The 21638-nt window shown below is 36.5% G+C and overlaps 1 protein-coding gene across 1 annotated transcript in view; it reads left to right on the top strand.

Moving 5' to 3' along the window:
- Positions 1 to 21638, top strand: part of LOC123230659 (probable C-mannosyltransferase DPY19L1) — a 210899-nt gene that overhangs the window by 147701 nt on the left and 41560 nt on the right. The window contains exons 16-17 of the mRNA XM_044656798.1: positions 657 to 706; positions 19183 to 19228. Coding sequence (XP_044512733.1) covers positions 657 to 706; positions 19183 to 19228 — 96 coding nt within the window. The remainder of the gene's footprint in view (positions 1 to 656; positions 707 to 19182; positions 19229 to 21638) is intronic.

The following is a 21638-nucleotide window of genomic DNA, read 5'->3' as shown; positions in this document are numbered from 1 at the left end:
AAGGTCAGGAGTCAAGGATGACAAAGACATTGCAAGCCTGGGGGGATTGGAGGGTGGAGGTACTCACTGTAGTAATAGGGAATTTGGAAGGGGGAAGGGCTTAGAGGAAGAGATGGAGTTCAGTTTTCTATATATTTAAGACTTAAATTCAGAGATAGCTGAAAGGCATTTGGAGATGGAAGGCAGCAGAGAAGTTAGGACTGGTTAAGTTAATCATCAGCATAGAGTTAATAATTGAATCTATGGGATCTAATGGAATCACCAAGTATTATAAAAGGAAAAGAGAAGAGGCCAGAGGGCCAAACCCTCTGGAACAAACCATGGTGGGCTTGCTCAGGGACTTGGAAAAGCCTTAGACACCTGCGAGTGTGCCTTCCTAGAGCTGGGTTTTTGTATAACTTTGGCCAAGCCACATCAGTGTCTAAGAGCCTCATATCTGTAAAATAACAATTATTTACCTGCAGATTGCTACAGAAACCAAATGACATAATCTATGTGAAAGTGCTTAGGGGAAATAAATACTTTTAGCCACATTTGTAAGCTGCTTTTAGTTTTGTTTTCTTTGCTTTTTGTTTTTGCTCTTGGTCTTAAGATTTTTAATTTAGAAAATTGTGTTAAATACTGCTGAAGGTCTTAATCTTGGATTCTGTTCATAGGTGATTCCTGACATTTTAACTCTTTTGTCATCAGAAAAACCTTACTACAGGTAATTAAATACATCTGTATATAATTTAACATTTGTTCCTATTGCCAACTCATAGAAATAGTTTGTGAAATATAATGATTCTTTAAAATTACCCTTAATAACTAGAGAGGAGACAGGTACCAAATTTGAAAAGAAGCCTTTGAGAACCTTGAGATTAGTATTTGTTTTCTTTCTTATTTATTTGGACATGTATTTCAGTGTGTTTATATTTTAGAGTTCAAGGTTTGATTTGATCCAGAGCTTCATTATGAGAATTCAAAAAAACAACAAGGATAATATATTCTTGTTATATATATTCTATAACTCATGGGTCAGTTTAGACACATTTTTTAAAGAAACTTAAGTAACATTTAAGTGGTTGTTTAAAAATGTCTTATTGTTTCACTGAAGGCCTCTTTTGGTAATGTCTTAATACTTCCTCAAATTTCATTTCTCTTGAGTATTAAGAAATTTGAAGTGCTTAGAACTTGAATGCTAGGTATTGGGCTTCATTCCTAGAAGATTTGAATTTGTTGGGGGAAAGTACCATATATATACAAATAGCCATATTTCAAGGTCATATATGATATATAGACTTGGAAAGTTTATAAAAGAAAAAGAGGCAGGATACATAAATAATTTCTTCCTGGGGAATTCAGGAGGGTAGGACCTGAGCTGGGTCTGGAATGAAAGTCAAAAGATGAAATGACCTGCTTCCTATACTGTACCATGTGTTGGATAGAGAGAGACTTATTTAAATCTTTCTGGGATACATTTTTAAAAAACAACCTTTATAATTAGATTTTTATTTGGTTATTAATAAAACTTCATTTTTAAGGCCCTGCTTTCAGACCTTATTAAATTCTTCTAAAGTTTGGTCTGAATTAAACACATATGTACAATATTTTTCAAGATTATTTTTCTGTATTTAGTGGCAAAATTAAAAGGCAGATGCCTTTTTTTAAAAAAAGGAAGAATAACCTGACAATGACACTGACTCTATGTGTGGGAAAGTTCTTTGACTTCTGTGGCAGCTTTTAAAATAAGATTATTGGACTAAGCTGGCCTTTAAGATCATTTTTTAGCTTTAAATTTGTGGTCCTTTGGTGCTATTCAATATGATGTGATTGACATTTAAAATTCAGCATATATTACACAGTACACACATACCTATATATTCAGAATTGAAAAAGATTTGTTCAGAACTGAGCCCAACAATAGGTTAATGCCATTCTAACCTATAGAGGAAGAGGTTATGGAATTGCATAATTGATTATTTTCATTTGTTTATATAACAATTATGGTTGAGAGTGGGGAAGATATTGGTTCAGAAACTCGTAAATATGATCTCGGTTGTTTCAAACTGAAAATGGAATGGAGAAAATACTCCAAGGGTATATCAACATGAAGAAAAATATCTCTAGGATAGTCAACAGATTGAAATTCTTACCATGGGAACATCAGTAAAGGAGCTAGATATGATTATCCTTGAAGATTCGGGGACACAAAAGCTATTTTTAGGTAGATAAGGATCTGTCATGTGGAAAAGGGATTACACTTGTTTGATTGGTTCTGGAAGACAGAAGTGGGGATACTATTTAAAGGTGACAAGAGGCAGATTAAATGCCTATTGAAGAAAAGTTGATGAGAGGAAAAGCTTCCCCAGCATTAAGCTGTTCAAATCGGATTGTTGTTGCACTGGAGGTAGTATTTAAGCAGAAGGGAGAAGAATCTAACCTCTGATTAGACTTGACAGTCACAAGAAGCAAGGCCATTTGAATTCTTACTACTCTTTGAAGGCGTAGATGCCAGACTTCACAAATTCATATAGAACATGAAGCTGAGGAGTGATAGTTCACATTCTGTCTCCATTACCAGGATCTTGTCAAGGTAAAATATGGACTGAATTTATTGGGTGAAATTTTGTATGGGTAAATATAAAGGTTTTCACTTGAGTTTAAAGAATCTACTACACACATACAAGAAATATGGAGTATGTTCAACCCCAATTTAATTAAACAAATATTAAATGCTCACTCTGTCAAGAATTTGCTAGCCTCTGAAACTACAAAAGCAAAATCAGAAACAGTCCTTAACTTCAAGGATCTTATCTTCTGCTTCAAAAATTTGGGGTGGTTATTCATTATATTAGTAGATTGTAAGCAACCAAAAAGAAAAGTGATATTAAGCCACATTAATTGAAACAGAATGCCTATAGTAAAGGAAGTGATAGCCCCTTGTACTTTCCTTTGGTCAGACCATATCTGGGATTATTGTATTCAGTTCTTTGGACACATTTTAGCTACTGACAAACTAACAAAACCAGGGAGGGAGCAACTACAAGGAGGGAGAGACTAGAAACTGTGCTATATAAGAATTAGTTGAAGGAACTAGATATACTTAGCCTAAAGAAGAGAAGACTTGGAGCAAGAAGAAAAGATTATTACTTTCTTCAAATATTTCACAGATTGTCACGTGAAATAATTCTGTTTTAATTGGCACTAGAATACTGAATTATCAACAACTTGTAGAAATTGGAGAGCTTATTTCTCTCTTCTGGATACCCTGGAGGGACCAGAAGTCTCCAACACTCAACTGGACGTAGTCCAGAGGTTCTGAGGGATCACTAAGCTGTGACCTGAGATAATCTTAGAAGTGAGGAGGACAGAAACCTGCAGGACCTAAGCATAGACAGAAGTGGTGGAATACAAGAAGAATCTAGGAAAACAAAATCAGAATCAAAAAGGGCCTAACTACCACCATCCAAAAGTTCATTAGGAGACAGAACATGGCCTTGGCACAAATCAGGAATTGAGGCTAAAGATATGAGTAAGTAGGAGACAGTAAACACTAGGAAGAAATATTATGTGTCAAAAGACACAGCCAAGAAGTAAGAGAAAGAGAATAACTTTGGAACAAGTATAAGCAGAGTTTCTAAGGACAAAAAGGACTTGCCCAAAAAGACCACAAATGTAAAGAAATGAAGATATTATAAGTAAAGGAAGAGCTCTGGAGTTATGAATTAGAAATAGAATAAATAGCTTAGAAAAGAAGTTGTAGAACTTTTAGCAAATAGCAGACTCTGAAAATTAGAATGAAACTAATAACTCAATGACACAGGAAATACAGCAGGCAATAAGCATTTATTAAATACCTACTAATGAAATTTAAGATTTAAAAATAGAAGAAAATATAGTTTCTACTATCAAAAACAACTGATCTTTAAGTCAAGGAGAGAGAATTTAAAAATCATTAGACTCCTCAAAAACCATGAAATGACAGACAACCCTGGATACCATATTTCAAGGAATTATAAATAGAAGATGTATTTAAATGTATTAGAGCCAAAGGGAAAATTGAAATAGAAAGAATCTGCTAGTTACCCAAGATAACCCAAATGAAAACCCCTGGGAATGTGACAGCCAAAATCCAGTTATAGTTTACCAGAAGCATACTTAAGTTAAAATGAGGAATCGGAGCAGAATTTTTCACGCTTGAGGCCTACTCAAAAAGACAAACAGTCATGATTTCAGATAAGACAACAGTGGTTAAAAGAGAAAAACAAAGAAATTAAATTATACTTAAAAGTATAATGAAATATAATATAAATTCTACGTAGGCACTAAATGGCCTCTCTAAAATATAAAAATAAATACCCTCCAAGTACTTAGGTGAAAATTTAATCAAATTATAGGGAGAAATAGAAAACAAAACAATAGTGGTTTGGAGTCTCATTGTGTTCCTTCTCAGACCTAGATGAAATAAAAAGAAATAAATTAAAAGTCTTACTAGAATTTTAGAAAAAGTTAGATATGATAGATAAGTGATTATTGAGTGGGAATAGAAAAAGAGTGTGCATCTTATCTGTGTAAGACAGGAGATTAAATGGGAACTTTTGATTAAATTTGAAAAGCTTTTGCATGAAAAAAGTATAGTAAAAAGAGAAGGAAACTGTTAATTGGGGAAAATACTCGCATCAAGTTTCTCTGGCAAATGTCTCCTCCAAAATATATTAGGAGGTGACATCCTGAGCAAATTAGAGGAACATAGAAGAAGCTATCTGTCAGATTTATGGGGAGGAGAAGAATTCATGACTAAATGAGAGAAAGGTTCACAAAAGGTGAAATGGACAAAAAAATTTCATTATATAAAGTTAAAAGTTTTTTCATGAACAAATCCAATTAGCTCAGGTTAGAAGAGAAGCAAGATGGGGTAGAGGGGAAATCTTTATAGCAACTTTCTCTGACAAAAAGTCTCATTTATAAAGAATATAGGGAACTTGGTAAAATTTATAATTTATAATAATTTTAAATTTTATAAGAGCCATTCTCCCCTTTGACAGTTTTTCAGAGGATTAAATCCAAGCTATCAATAATAATTTAAAACAATACTCTAAATCTGCTAATAATGAGAGAAATGTGAATTAAAGGAATCTCCTCACATTCATCAAATTGGCAAAGCTGACTAAAAAAGGAAATGACATTCTGAAGGGAATATAGCAAAACAGATGCCCTAATACTTTGTTTCAGGAGCTATGAACTGGCTAGCCATTCTGGAAAGAAATTAGGAACTATTCCCCCAAAGCTGTTAAACAGTATATTCCCTTTGCCTTGAAAGTACCACTTCTAGATCTATACCCTAAAAAAATTCAAAGATAGAGAAAAAGCAACTATATGTACAAAAAAATGATTATAGTAGCTCTTTTTTTTGTATTGACAAAGAATTGGAAATTTGGGAGATGTACCCATCACTTATGGAATGGCTGAGCAAATTATATTATATGAATGTGATGGAACATTCTTTCCCTGTAAGAAAAGATAAACTGGATGGTTTTAGAAAATATAGAGATTTTATGTACTGATGCAAAGTGAAGTAAGCAGAACCAGGAGAACAATTTTATACAATTTCTGTAATATTGTAAAGATAATCATCTTTGAAAGATTTGGGAACTCTGATGAAAACAATGACCAATCACAAACCCAAAAATATTCATAATGAAATGTGCTCTCTACCTCCAGATAGGAAGCCGAGGTACTAACAATGCAATTGAAGCCACCTTTTCCCTTTGCCTCTGCCCCCTTCTCTTCCCCTTCCTTTTATTTTATTTCTTTTTGAATTATTGAGCATTAATTTTATTTCATTTTCATTTTTTAATTTTTCCCATGGTTACATGCTTCCCTCTTCCCTCTCTCCTCCCAGAGTTGATAAGCAATTTCACTGAGTTATACATATATTATCACTCAAAACCTTTTCCCATATTTTTGTAATAGAGTTATCTTTTAAAGCCAGAACCCAAAATTATATACCCAAATAAACAAGTGATAACTCATATGTTTTCTTCTGCATTTCTACTCCCACAGTTCCTTCTCTTGATGTAGATGACATTCTTTCTCTTAAGTCCCTCAGAATTGTTCTGGATCTTCGGTTACTGCTAGTAGCAAAGTCAATTACATTCAATCGCTACAATGTATCCGTCTCTGTGTACAATGTTCTGGTTCTGCTCATTTTACTCTGCATCAGTTCATAGAGGTCTTTCCAGTTCATATAGAAATCTTTTATTTCATCATTTCTTTTAGCACAGTAGTATTCTATCACTATCACATACCACAATTTGTTTAGTCATTCCCTAATCGAGGGATACCCCCCGATTTTCCAATTTTTTGCCACCACAAAAAGTGTAGCTATAAATATTTTTGTACAAACAGAACTTTCCCCATTTTTTTTATTTCTTTGGGATATAAACCCAGCCATGGTATGGTTAGGTCAAAGGGCAGGCATTTTTTTTAAAGCCCTTTGTACATAATTCCAAATTGCCTTCTAGAATGGCTGAATCAATTCACAACTCCACCAACAATGCATTAGTGTCCCAATTTTGCCACAACACTCCAACATTTTTTAGTTTCCTATACTGCCATATTGACTAATCTACTATGTGTGCAGTGGTACCTCAGAGTTGTTTTGATTTGCATCTCTCTAATCAGGAGAGATTTAGAACATTTTTTCATATGATTATTTTTTTAAACATTTATTAATATTTATTTTTTAGAAAAGATGACATGGTTACATAATTCATGCTCTTACTTTCCCCTTCACCCCCCTGCAGTATCCCCCCCACATGGCCAATGCGCATTTCCACTGGTTTTAACATGTGTCATTGATCAAGACTTATTTCCATATTATTGATAGTTGCATTGAGGTGGTCGTTTCGAGTCTACATCCCCAATCATGTCCGCCTTAACCCATGTGTTCATGTGGTTGTTTTTCTTTTGTCTTTCCACTCCTGCAGTTCTTCCTCTGAATGTGGGTAGCATCTTTTCCATAAATCCCTCAGAATTTTCCTGGGTCATTGCACTGCTGCTAGTAGAGAAGTCCATTACATTCGATTTTACCGCAGTGTATTGGCCTCGGTGTACAATGTTCTCCTGGCTCTGCTCCTTTCACTCTGCATCAGTTCCTGGAGGTCTTTCCAGGTCACACGGAATCCCTCCAGTTCATTATTCCTTTTAGCACAATAATATTCCATCACCAGCAGATACCACAATTTGTTCAGCCATTCCCCAATTGAAGGGCATCCCTTCCTTTTCCAGTTTTTGGCCACCACAAAAAGCGCAGATATAAATATTTTCATACAAGTCTGTTTATCTATGATCTCTTTGGGGTACACACCCAGCAATGGTATGGCTGGATCAAAGGGAAGGCATTCTTTTATAGCCCTTTAAGCATAGTTCCAAATTGCCAGCCAGAATGGTTGAATCAGTTCACAACTCCACCGACAATGCATTAATGTCCCAGTTTTGCCACATCCCCTCCAGCATTCATTACTCTGCCCTTCTTTCATTTTAGTCAAGCAGATGGGTGTGAGGTGATGCCTCAGAGTTGTTTTGATTTGCTTTTCTCTAATTATTAGAGATTTAGAACACTTTCTCATGTGCTTATTGATACTTTTGATTTTTTTATCTGAAAATTGCCTATTCATGTCCCTTGCCCATTTATCAATTGGGGAATGGCTAGATTTTTTATACAATTGCTTTAACTCCTTGTATGTTTGAGTAATTAGATCCCTGTCAAAGTTTTTTGTTATTAAGATTTTTTCCCAATTTGTTGTTTCCCTTCTGATTTTGGCTACATTGTTTTTATTTGTACAAAAGCTTTTTAGTTTGATATAATCAAAATCATTTATTTTACATTTTGTAATTTTCTCTAACTCTTGCTTGGTTTTGAAATCTTTCCTTTCCCAGAGATCTGACAGGTATACTATTTTGTGTTCACTTAACTTATTTATAGTTTCCCTCTTTATATTCAAGTCATTCACCCATTCTGAATTTATCTTGGTGTAGGGTGTGAGATGTTGATCTAAACCTATGCTCTCCCATATTGTTTTCCAAATTTCCCAGCAGTTCTTGTCAAATAGTGGATTTTTGTCCCCAAAATTGGGCTCTTTGGGTTTATCATTCACTGTTTTGCTCACGTCACTTACCACAAATCTATTCCACTGATCCTCCCTTCTTTCTCTTTGCCAGTATCATATTGTTTTGATGAACACTGCTTTATAGTGTAGCTTAATATCTGGTACTGCTAGGCCCCCTTCCTTCACATTTTTTTCATTATTTCCCTTGATATTCTTGAACTTTTGTTATTCCAGATGAACTTTGTTATAGCTTTTCCTAATTCAGTAAAAAAGTTTTTTGGCAGTTTGATAGGTATTGCGCTAAATAGGTAAATTAATTTGGGTAGAATGGTCATTTTTATTATGTTAGCTTTTCCTACCCATGAGCAATCAATATTTTTCCAATTGTTTAGATCTAGTTTTAATTTCTTGGAAAGTGTTTTGTAGTTGTTTTCGTATAATTGCTGTGTTTGTTTTGGTAGATAGATTCCTAAGTATTTTATATTGTCTAGGGTGATTTTAAATGGTGTTTCTCTTTCTACCTCTTGCTGCTGTGATGTGTTGGAAATATATAGAAATGCTGATGATTTATATGCATTTATTTTGTATCCTGCAACTTTGCTAAAGTTGTTGATTATTTCTACAAGCTTCTTAGTTGATTCTCTAGGATTTTTTAAGTGGACCATCATATCATCTGCACATAGTGATAACTTAGCCTCCTCCTTGCCTATTTTGATACCTTCAATTTCTTTTTCTTCTCTAATTGCTACTGCTAGTATTTCTAGTACTATGTTGAATAATAGAGGTGATAATGGGCATCCTTGTTTCACTCCTGATATTATAGGAAAGGCCTCTAATTTATCCCCATTACATATGATGTTTGTTGATTGTTTTAGGTATATACTGTTTATTATTTTTAGGAAAGGTCCTTCTATTCCTATACTTTTCAGTGTTTTCAATAGGAATGGATGCTGTATTTTGTCAAAGGCTTTTTCAGCATCTATTGAGATAATCATGTGATTTTTGTTAGATTGTTGATATGGTCAATTATGTGAATGGTTTTCCTAATGTTGAACCATCCTTGCATTCCTGGTATAAATCCCACCTGATCATGGTGGATGATCCTCTTGATCACTTGCTGGAGTCTCTGTGCTAATATTCTATTTAAAATTTTTGCATCTATGTTCATTAGGGATATTGGTCTGTAGTTTTCTTTCTCTGTTTTTGATCTACCTGGATTTGGAATCAGTACCATATTAGTGTCATAACAGGAATTTGGTAGGATTCCTTCTTTGCTTATTATATCAAATAATTTTTATAGTATTGGGATTAGTTGCTCTTTGAATGTCTGATAGAATTCACTTGTGAATCCATCAGGCCCTGGTGATTTTTTCTTAGGGAGTTCTTTGATGGCTTGTTCAATTTCTTTTTCTGATATGGGATTATTTAGGTATTCCATTTCTTCTGCTGTTAATCTAGGCAATTTATATTTTTGTAAATATTCATCCATATCTCCTAGATTGCTATATTTATTGCCATATAATTGGGCGAAATAGTTTTTAATGATTGCCTTAATTTCCTCTTCATTAGAGGTGAGGTCTCCCTTTTCATCTTTGATACTGTCAATTTGGTTTTCTTTCCTTTTTTTTTTATTTGATTTACCAGTACTTTGTCTATTTTATCTGCTTTTTCAAAATACCAGCTTCTATTCTTATTTATTAATTCAGTAGTTCTTTTACTTTCGATTTTATTAATTTCTCCCTTTGATTTTTAGTATTTCTAATTTAGTTTTCATCTGGGGATTTTTAATTTGCTCACTTTCTAGTTTTTTAAGTTGCATGCCCAATTCATTAATCTCTGCCCTCCCTAATTTGTTAATATATGCACTCAAGGATATAAATTTCCCCCTGAGTACTGCCTTGGCTGCATCCCACAGAGTTTGGTAGGATGTCTCATCATTGTCATTCTCTTCAATGAAATTGTTGATTGTTTCTATGATTTCTTCTTTGACAAATTGGTTTTGTAGAATCATATTATTTAATTTCCAATTAGTTTTTGATTTGCCTATCCAGGTGCCCTTACTAATTATTATTTTTATTGCATTATGGTCTGAGTAGGTTACATTTATTATTTCTGCTCTTTTGCATTTGTTTGCAATGTTTCTATGCCCTATTACATGGTTAATCTTTGTGAATGTACCATGTGCAGCTGAAAAGAAGGTGTATTCCTTTTTGTTCCTATTTATATTTCTCCACATATCTATTAAATCTAATTTTTCTAGGACTTCATTCATCTCTCTTACCTCTTTCTTATTTATTTTTTTGTTTGATTTATCTAGATCTGAAAGAGGGATATTTAGATCTCCCACTAGTATGGTTTTACTATCTATTTCCTTCTTGAGCTCTGCCAGTTTCTCCTTTATGAATCTGGTTGCTATGCCATTTGGTGCATATATATTGAGCAATGTTATTTCCTCATTGTCTATACTGCCTTTAATCAGGATGTAATGACCTTCCCTGTCTTTTTTAATCATAGCTATTTTTACTTTGGCTTTGTCAGAAATCATAATTGCCACTCCTGCCTTGTTTTTCTCATTTGATGCCCAAAGGATTTTGCTCAAGCCCTTTACCTTAAACCTGTGTATGTCCACCCGCCTCATATGTGTTTCTTGTAGACAACGTATGGTAGGATTTTGGTTTCTAATCCACTCTGCTATTTGCTTCCTTTTTATGGGCGAGTTCATCCCATTCACATTCAGAGTTATAATTATCAGTTGTGTATTCGCTGCCATTTTAGTATCCTCTCCTAGTTCTACCCTTTCTTCTTACACTATTTCCTTTTAAACCAGTGGTTTGCTTTAAGACAGTAACCCTTGTCCCCTCCCTTGATTTACTACCCTTTCTACCCCTCCCTTATTATTCCCCTCTATTTATTTTTATGACCTAATGAATTCCCTCCCCCTTCTTCTCCCCTCCCTTTTATGACCTCCCCACTCCCCTACTCCCCTACTCCCCTTGGTTTATCCCTTCTTCCTTTCTCAGTAGGGTTAGATAGAGTTTTATATCCCAATGGATAAAGCTACTCTTCCCTCTCATGGTTAATTACACTGAGAGTAAGGTTTAAATATTACCTCTTAATGCTCTCTTCCTCTCCTTATAATAGTATTCATCCCTTCCCCTTCCCATGACCTCTTTGTGTGTAATAGAATATCTTATTTTTCTTTTTCATTCAAGTTTCTCTTGGTGTCCTCTACTATTCACCTCCCTCTTTCCCACCCCCATATCATCTTAGACCATTTAGTATTCCAAACTCTCCCTATGAATAATTCTTCTAAGTACTATAATAGTGAATACTATAATAGTGAATAGAGTTCCTTACAGAGAATTATACATAACATTTCTTTACATAGGAATACCAATAATTAGATCATATTGAATCCCTTAAAGAGGCAAATTTTAAAAAACCTGAGTTTTCTTTCTTTCCCCTCTGTTTCTTATTTGCTTTTTCATGTTTCTCTTGATTTTTGTGGTTGGATATTGAACTTTCCATTTAGTCCAGGTCTTTTCTGTGCAAATACTTAGAAATCTTCTATCTTGTTGAATGCCCAAACTTTCCCTTGGAAGTATATGGCTAGTTTTGATGGGTAGGTGATCCTTGGTTGTAGAACCAGTCTTGCCTTTCTGAATATCAAATTCCCAGCCTTGCAGTCTTTTAGTGTGGAGGCTGCCAGATCCTGTGTGATCATGATTGTTGCTCCTTAATATCTGAATTGTCTCTTTCTGACTTCTTGTAAAATTTTTTTCTTTTACTTGGAAGCTCTTGAATTTGGCTATTATATTCCTGAGGGTTGTCTTTTCTGGGTCTAGTGTAGAGGGTGATCTATGGATCCTTTCTACGTCTATATTGCCCTCTTGTAGAACTTCAGGGCAATTTTGCTGAATAATTTCTTTTAGTATAGAGTCCAAATTTCTATTAATTTCTGCTTTTTCAGGAAGACCAATGATTCTCAGATTGTCTTTTCTAGACCTGTTTTCCTGGTCTGTCAGTTTCTCATTGAGATATTTTATGTTTCTGTCTATTTTATCAGTCTTTTGACTTTGTTTTCTTTGTTCTTGCTGTATTGAGAGATCATTAGCTTCTAACTGCTCAATTCTAGCCCTTAGGGACTGGTTTTCCTTTTCAATCTGGTCATTTTTGGCCTTCAATTTGCTCATCATTTCATTTGATTTCTGAACCTCACTTTCCAATTGTAAAATTCTGCCTTTACTGTTATTTTCTTGCCAGATTTTGGTTTCCAATTTGCTTATCATTTCATTTGATTTTGGGGTATCTTTCTCCACTTGGGAGTTTCTGTCTTCTAACCTGTTAATTTCCTTTTGAGCTATTTCCAACTTCTCTTGCCAGATCTCTTCCATCTTTCTCATCATCTCAGATTTGAACTCTTCAATAGCTTATGGCCAGTTTTCATTGTTTTGGGAAGGTTTGGATATGGTTACTTGTTTGTTCTCCTTTGCTGTTTGCTCTTTTGTCTGGATTTTATCTGTGTAAAAGTTGTCAAGTGTTACAGATTTCTTCTTGATGATCTTTCTGTTTTTGGTTCTTGTCTCTGGCTTGCCATTGTTAGCCCTGTGCCATCTCAGGTTTATCCTCACACTCAGGGTCTGTCTTGAGCTCTTTAGGCTCCTGAGGTCTCAGTTGTTCTCAGGGTCAAGCCTCCTGGTGGTCCCCTTGTTCCTCTGCCCGAGGCTCCTTTAACAGTCTCAGGGCGTTGCTTCCACAGTTGTGAACCCCTTTTGCACTGGGTCCCCACTCAAGGTCCTCTCCTGCACTCAAGATCCAAGTCCTTGCCTGCGCTCAGGATTCCTGTCTGGGCTTGCGTCCGCGCCCACACTTGTGCCTGTGCTCAGGGTCTGAGTTCAAAGTCCAGGCACGTTCTTTAGCCTCTTGGGGTCTTAAGTCTTGCTGCTCTCAGGAGCAGGCCCTGGTGACCCCAGGTAGCTGCCAAGGACTTAATGTGTACCCCAAACTTGCTCTAACTTTTGTGCGCTGGCTTTGGCACTGTAGATTGTGGGGTATAGGGGAGGGGGTGGCTCAGCTCTCATTGTAGTGAGAGCTGTTTCACCCCTTTATAGCATGGAAATGCCCCGATTCCACATACCTCTGATGCTGTGCCCTGTTTTGAAGTCCCTTTGTTTCTCTGGATTTGTTTTTATGTCTTCTTGAGGAGTTCTGTATGTTTCCATTAGGAAAGGTTAAGCAGCTCCTTTTTAATCTGCCGCCATCTTAACCCGGAAGTCTTTTCATATGATTATTGATAGTTTTGATTTCTTCATCTGAAAACTGCCCATTCATTTCTTTTTTTGAAGAGGCTAATGAAGGAATTTGTTTTGTTTGAATATTTTATAATAGTTTTTGCTCTTCCTGCCTTATCAGTAGGTGGGGGAAGGAGATAATATATACTCTAAAATTAAAATTAAATTGAATTTTAAAAATCGAACATTGTTATATATATATCTGTATGTGTGTGTGTATATAATGTCAATATCAACAGAATATATTGTGTACATATTTTAGTATATATTAAATATACGAACATAAGTGTATATACAAACAGAACCATTCTACAATAGATATAGTCAAAAGATACAAGCAGACATTTTAAAAAAGAAGACAAATGAGCTAAATATTCTTTAAAATACTCCAAATTACTAATAAAGAAATGCAAATTAAAATAACTTAATTTCAACCTTATACCTATCAGTTGGCAAAGATGATAAAAAAAAAGGAAAGTGGCATTTGTTAGATGGCCTATGCTTATACAAGCACACTCATGTGCCATTGAGGGATTTAGAAATTTGTCCAGTCATTTTGGAAAGCAGTATAGAACTATACTCCTTAAAAAAATCACTAAATTATACATACCGTCTGATCCATTAATATCACCATTAGACCTATACCCCAAAGAAATCAAAGAAAAGGATTCAGATGTACAAAAATATTCATAGCATCACTTTTTATTGTTGCAAAGAACTAGAAACTAAAGGGTTACCAATTAATTTGGAAATGACTGGTTAAATCATGGTAAGGTGTAACTATGTAATGCCATAAGAATTGATGAAAAGGTTGGATTCAGAGAAAACTAGGAAGACATGACCTGACACACTGGAGTTTGAAGAACCACAAGAACAACAGTCTAATGAATTAGCAATTTGAAAGCCTTAAGGACCATCTGTGACTCAGGACACTTAGCAAGGCTTCCTACCTCTTGACAGGAATGTCAAACATGAGCACTCCCACTTCCACTCGTGTCCTTTAAGTTCTGGCTGAAGTCCCAGCTTCTGAAGGAAGCCTCCCCTTCCCTGTCTAATGCCAGTGCCTCCTGCTTAGCTTGTATAGAGCTTGCTTCATGTACTTGTTTGCATGTGATCTTCCCTCTTAGGTTGTGAACTCCTTGAGAGCAGGGACCAGCTTTGATCTCTTTTTGTATCCTCTGCAACATGGCGTAGTCCCTGGCTCAGAAGTGTTTAATCAGTGCTGGTTGGTTGACAGACATGTTATGGTAGGAGCAATATCTGTTATGGAGCTTAGGATGATAATTCCTTACTAGGACTCATCATCAAATGAGACTTTTGTAATGCACTTAGCACAGTGCCTGGCACGTCCCATCATCAAGACTTAATTGGCTCAGCAGACCAAGTGCAGGCCTCTCACCCGGCTTCTGGGGGCCGCAGCACCAAAGCCAGCCCAGAGTCAGGAGAACTGCTCACCCCTTTCTAAGTAACCCCAAGGAGACGAGGGCAGTTTGTACAGTTTGAAAGGGGAAAATCGGCTTCTGCTCTCCTGCCCAGAAAGGCATTTTCTTACTGAGACTCAGTTGAGGGAGGAGGTGAGTGAAGCCCTTGGAGTGTGTAGAGCACGCCCGAGCACCACGGCAGTCCAGGAGCTCAGGTGGGAGGGAGGCTTGAATTGCACGGAGGAAAGTTCCCATGATCCTTAGGGATCGTCTGGAAAGGCATTTCTTCATTTCTGATGTTGAACCATTTGGCAGTGCCGAGGCCTTTGGTGGCAAGAGCTTTCCCAGCTCTTTCATAGCTGTGAATTTAGCTGGGATGGGGCTTGTGGGCACTGCACAGGGGCGCTGCTACTCCCTCGGAAGGTTCCCAGCATTGGGCCTGGCCTCTCTCCATCAGGGTTGGAGGTACGATGGGGGTCAGGCTAGGGGTGAGGATTTCCCTAGCTCAGAATGCCATAGATGGATACAGAGATACACAAGATACACACATATGCATGCATGGAGCTTTCCCTCGTAGCTCAGTAGGTCAGAGGAGGCCAAAGCAACCCTGATAGACACAGAGTGACCTCAATCACCCAGCAGAAAGTGGCAGCACCTGAAGCAGGGCTCAGCCTGGCAGAGCAATCCTGTTCACCTAACAGAGGCAGCAGGTGGCCCAGCAAAGGACACTTCTCAGGTTCTGACATGGGGGGTGACACTTCTCATCTTCATTATGTAGGAGGACTTGGCACAGAGGGCCAGTGACTGTTCCCGTGTCAGTCTTTGGTCCTGGCCCAGTCACTGGGAAGCAGTGCTTAAGTCCCAAAGAATGGGCCACAGAGGCTATGGGGAGCATCATGGGCCTCTGGGGGCCAAAGCAGGGTCAGTGTCACAGTTCTCAGCAGTAATAGGCAGTGGAAATGGACCCTAGCAGCAGTCCTTTGCTTACTGTAATCAAGAAACGATGAGGTCTTGTTGTTACTGGTATCTCCTTCCCAGGAAGGGTATAGAATACTGGGCATGGTTTGAGAAGGTGGCTTACTTTTTGGTGATGGGGGAAGATAAAACTGTGTCCCAAATCCTTGTGAAATAAGCAGGAAGGCAACTCCTCCTCAGAGCCTGTAAAGGGCCAAAACTTTAATATTTACTTGTTCTGCCCATTGGATTCTCCTGGAGTCCTAGCTGGTGGGTTAGAGAATACAGTTGTAAAAGATGGTTCTTGGGATGAATTTTTAGCTATGACCTTGGCTCACGATAAGGAATGGTGACTAAGACAGGTTGTCATCACCCACCCCAGGGCCCTCATATTCCCAGTTTTGCACCCCCTTATACTTAGCATGTTATATCAGGAGACCCATGACTGAACTGCAGAAATGTTCATCACCACCATGCAACATCAAGAATTTGGTCTTCTTCCTGAATGGACTGGATTCTGATTGTCACTCTTTGCCTTATTCTGTCACTCCCTCTGATGTCTTAATAACTATAGCAATAACAACAATAATAATAGCTAGTGTTTATATATTCAAGGCTTACAAAATGCTTTTTGAATATTACTTCTTTCATTTGATCCTTAGAACAATGCTGAGTTAGGTGTTATTCCCATGTTACAGGTGAGAAAACTGGGGCTGAGAGAGGCTAAGTCACTTGCCCACCATGACACAGCTAAGTAGGTGTCTGAAGCAGGTTTTGAACGAGGTCTTCCTGATGCCAGGCCCAATTCTAGTGCTTGCTCCCCTGTGCCACCTTATTGCTCTAATTTTTTCATGTTTCAGTTTTACTTTTTACTGTCTAACTTCAGGATTGTTTATGCTGGAGTTTTGTATCCCTGAAACGAAGACCATCCAGTTATTGCCTCAAAGCCATTTAAATGTAGACTTTAGACCGTTGGGCCTTGCCCACAAGAGGATATAATATAATGGGAGCAGTCTGTAAGCTAGGTGTTAAAAGTATTTTTAAAACCTAATTGGTTTAGGGGACCAAGTGTGTGATATGTGACGTAGCTTCTGAGTGTCCCAAGAACAACAGCCTGCTCAGGGGGAGACAGCCATCTCTCTTCCTCATGTTTGACTATTGCACCAACATGGCCAACCCTCAAAATTGAGTTGTTTCCTTCCTGAATATTTTATTCATGCAAGGGCTAAGAAAACTTGTTCTTCTCAACTGACAAATGGGCCATGTCATCACAATTCTTCATCTAAAGGACCAACCCAAATCAGGCCTGGTCTAATAGAGGTGATGAACCAGAGGTTCTGAATAAGAATTTTTGGGTGTGGACAATATGTTCATTTGTTTTGCTTGACTATGCTTATTAGTTACAATGGAGTGTTTTTAAAACTTTATTCAAGGGGGCTTGGGGGAAGAAGGTAGTGCCAGTTATGACTAAGAAAAGAGAACAAGGAACATCAGTAAGGCATTGTTTAAATGTGCAGAAGGAAATAAAAGTAAATTCAAAGGAAGATATAGACAGAATAACTTTGGAACTAACATCCTAAACTGATGGTACACTTTTACAAAATAAGTGCTTAAGAAAGAATCATGATTTCCTATAAACCTTTTCCCCCTTTTCTTATGTGGATATAAACACGTTGGTGTTTGACAAGTTCATGATAAATCGTAAATTTTAAGAATGTTGTATGAGTTCCCTATGATGAGAGTTATCCACAAAGAGACTGACAGCCTCCCATCAGGCATGTTGTAGAGGAGATGACCATGTGAATTATTAGTTCCTGTTTCTTCGAGATCCTCTCATGCATTCAACAGCCATTGACTAATTGCCTTCTTTATACAAAGTACAATACTAGACACCACAGAAGATGTCAAGAGAATTAGCTGATAACCAAGTAGTTCTATCCAGATGTTCCCCCTCACCCCCTAGAAAACCAAGGATGTGTGATTGATTTCCGTGGTATGAAAATTCCCTCTTCCAAGACAATTGGTAACTAGGCAAATAAGTGTTAAGGGGCATAAATCCTTCACTTGGAGGAAGGATTAGACTTGTTCTTTTTAACCCCAGAAGAAACAACCAGGCCATGGTAGAAGGTGCAAAGATGTCAGGAGTGAGCTTCCTAAGAATGAGAACTGTGCCAAAGTAAAACAATGGTAGCTTACCCCTGGTGGAGGTCTTTCAAGCAAAGGCCAAGTATCTGCCTGTCATGTGTGTTCTACTGGAAATTTCTCTGCTAGAGTTGCACTAAAAGGCCTCTGAGCTCCCTGATGGCTTTCAAATTCTGTTTCCATGAGTCACATGAGACTCCTAAGAAGTTCTGGGACTTGCCCATAGTCGCCTAGCCAGCATGAGAGGCAGAATTTCAAATCTTAAGAATCCTGAAGCCTATCACTTTATTCACTTTGTCCCATTGTCTGATATTTGGTGCACCTCCAAGACCATCATATACTTCATTTTTTTACAGTAATGGAATTGAAATAAAGACAAGAATGATTCAAATCCTGACTACTAATTTTCCCTTGTGAAATTGAACAAGTCATTTAACATCAGTAGGCTTCAATTCCTCATCTGTAAAGTGAGAAAGTTGAACTAGTTTAGAGTTTCTTTGAGTGTCTTCTAACTACATTGATGATCCTATTGTCCAAAGGAAAGATCATTTCCAGAAGGAGGATCTAGGAGGGCTTTAGGGAAGACATGGCAGTTTATCTGGATCTTGTGTTTTGTACTCATCTGGTTAAAAGATTTTGAAACAATATAGGTCTCCACAGAGAATACATGTAGTTGTTTCATTAACATACTTCTAAATATTATTAATTTCAACTAATCTTCATATTAAACTCATTATTCAGTTGCTTATTTTAAAATATATATGATTAATACATAGGATTTCAGAAGTTGATGATAATATATATTACTTGCATTAATAAATATTTCTTGCTCTAAGGAGAGTCAACTGAAACCTCAACTACATATCTCCTTAGAGCAAGAAATATTTATTATATAAAGAAAGATTGGAAGGGCATTTTCACCATTCTTACACTTAAAATGGAGCAAAGGTGCTATCTGCCCTAGATGTTCTTGCTTGTAGTTTCTAAATATTGTATCTCTAACTGCAATTTTTCTAAGCATTTTTCATAAAGTTCTCTTTTTTTAAAAAATCCTCCCATTTTCTGTTCTTGTATTCGAGAAACAAATATTTCTCTGCTTGACATATTAAGAACAGCTTCTCAACATGACCTAATTAGACAAATTTAAAATAAGCTCCATTTAAGTTACAGTAATTATTAATTGTGTTACCTATTTATTAGCACTTTTTTTTTGGCTGAGCTTGTTTACTGATGGGTACTTTAATAAAATTGAATCAATAGAATGTATTCTTTTAATTCCAGAAAACAACTTCACCAGGATGAGTCAAAGAATCCACCCACAGTTCTGGTAGGCTTTTCTACATTAGGTTCTGCCTAGATTAGGTTGGAGCTTGAGGGTAGAAGGGGGAAGAGGGAAGAAATAACAATGAGTTGTCCTTTAGAAGATGCCATTGATCTTTGGTCATTAACTATGCATGGCTTTCCAAAGGCCCAGTTAAGGAGGTATAGAAAGGCTTATTCTCTATAACACGGTAATAAATTCTTTAGCTCATCAACCCATGAAAAAGTTCAAAATTATAGAGTAGGACCTTATTTTACACGACCAATACATTCCTAGACCCTTTGCTTAAGTTGAAAATCATACATAACAGTGAATTTCATTACTTAAGTATTTTTTTATATGAACTTACCTACATAGGCACGTTATTATGACTTTTCTTAGACTTACCAGAGCTCCTGGCATCACTCCTGTTGTACTTTGGGACCATTATTAATAGCAAAATAGCATTAATGAAACAAAGAGAAGCTCTACTCCCACTTGGACACTATGTTACAAGCAAGAACTCCAGACTAAGACTGATGTGGGAGCTAATGTTTGGTGCAAAACAATGGAATGACTCACATTAATGTTTCTCAGAGTGAGAATGAATTTAATTGGATGAACTTCTGCTATATAAACTGTATAACACTTAGAAAAACAGTGTGGATTTAGTATATAGTTAAAAACTTTTATTTTACATATTTTTCTGCCTTTATTTTTTTCAGTTACCAATCACATATACCTGAATTCATGTATTGAGTTCATGTAAAATGAAGTCCCTACTGTATTAGGTCTTCTGTGGCTCCCTTGTACTTCTGATTCAGAATATATCAAAATGAAGGAAAAGATGAAGGCTGTTAAGAATTATAGTTTTTAGACCATCTATTAATATCATTATAGTTGTTGCTCTAAATATGAGATCTTTGATTAGTAACCATGAATAGACATTCAGTTGGAAGATCAGGATTATAGCCATCTTGAAATTCATCCTGTAAGCCAAAGTAGAATAGAAAAGGAGGTCGCAGTTACATGAAGAGGTGGCTCACAGATTGTCTTTGGAGAAGTGAAGAAAGGACTTGTTAGAATTAATAGCAAACATAGTGCTATGTGCCAGGCACTGTGCTTAGTGCTGGAAAGGAGGTGTTATCTCCATTTTGTAAATGTGGAATCTGAAGCAGAGAGATGTCAAGTCCCTTGGCTAGGATCTCACAGTAAAGTGTCTAAGGCTAGATTTGAAGCCAGGTTTTTCTGACTCCCAAGTCTAGCACTCTGTTGTGCCATTTGATTGAATTGATTTCATTGTGGTTCTAATGGAAAGAATCTGCATTCCACAAAACATTTGGCATCTCGAAATGCTCATGGTAATTTTTTAGGAAAAAAAAAAGAGACTACCATAAAAACAAGTATACTCCTGCATCTCCATCTGTTGTAGAGGATAAGCAAATAGAGAAAGTTTATAAAAACTCAAGTTTAAGATAAATTGACACCAACTTTGATACTTCATGACTTTAGTGCAAAAATGGTTATAGGGAAGAATAACAAAAACACATTGGAGAATGCAGTTCAGGAGAAGGAAAAAAGAATAAAGACCTTTTTTGACTATCTCATAATTGTGTGTTAGATATGATAAACAGCAAATAACATAAAAATAAAATTAGTTCTATTTTCACAGATAGTAAATAATATTTTCCTGATGTGGTATTTATTTTTCTCAATCAATTTTGTACAGAACACTGACTTATTTGAGCAAAGACAAAAATTCACGCAAAACCATTTCCTTCAAGTTCTAGAGCTATGACCCTATGATATTAGTACAATGAATATAAATAAGAAAATTATATATCATATTAACTGCAACTTTGACCTCCTATTGCCAAAAAATGAGAAACGGTGGAAGGAATGGACATTATCCCAGAGTAGGACCATTTCCTAAAGAATTTTAGCTGATGTAAATCAATTGCCATCACAAGAGAAACAGAGCCCAGAAAAATAAGCCAGAAAACAAGTGACATCCTTGCCAAGAAGAGCACAACAGTCTTTGTGACAAGAGAATATATGGAGTTCATCAGGTGAAACAGTGAGAAGCAGTAGAACAAGCTTAAAGAAAGTCTTGTGAGAGATTTAATAGTTAAGACTGAGGCCACTTGAAGATAAGGACAACAAACAGATGAAAAATGGAAGTGACCAGTGAAAGAGTCACCACATGTAGATTCTAATCTCTTAGAATTTGTGCTACATTATGAAGAAAAAGCAAGGATAGAAGGGGCTGCTGCACAAGACTAAGTATACCTAAAGTGGATCTCTTAGAGGTGACACAACTTTTGAGCTACTTAAAAGAAGGAAGGATATACTAAAGGTATGGGAAAGGTCTGGGTTCTTACTGTTTTGTAAAGGTAACCAAGAGAATATCCTTAAATGGGACCCTTATGCCTGCTTT

The sequence above is a fragment of the Gracilinanus agilis genome, chromosome 1 (genome assembly GCF_016433145.1).
Source record: "Gracilinanus agilis isolate LMUSP501 chromosome 1, AgileGrace, whole genome shotgun sequence".
Taxonomy (NCBI): Eukaryota; Metazoa; Chordata; class Mammalia; order Didelphimorphia; family Didelphidae; genus Gracilinanus; species Gracilinanus agilis.
Note: the sequence above shows the minus strand (reverse complement) of the source record. Positions and strands in the feature narration are given on the sequence as shown.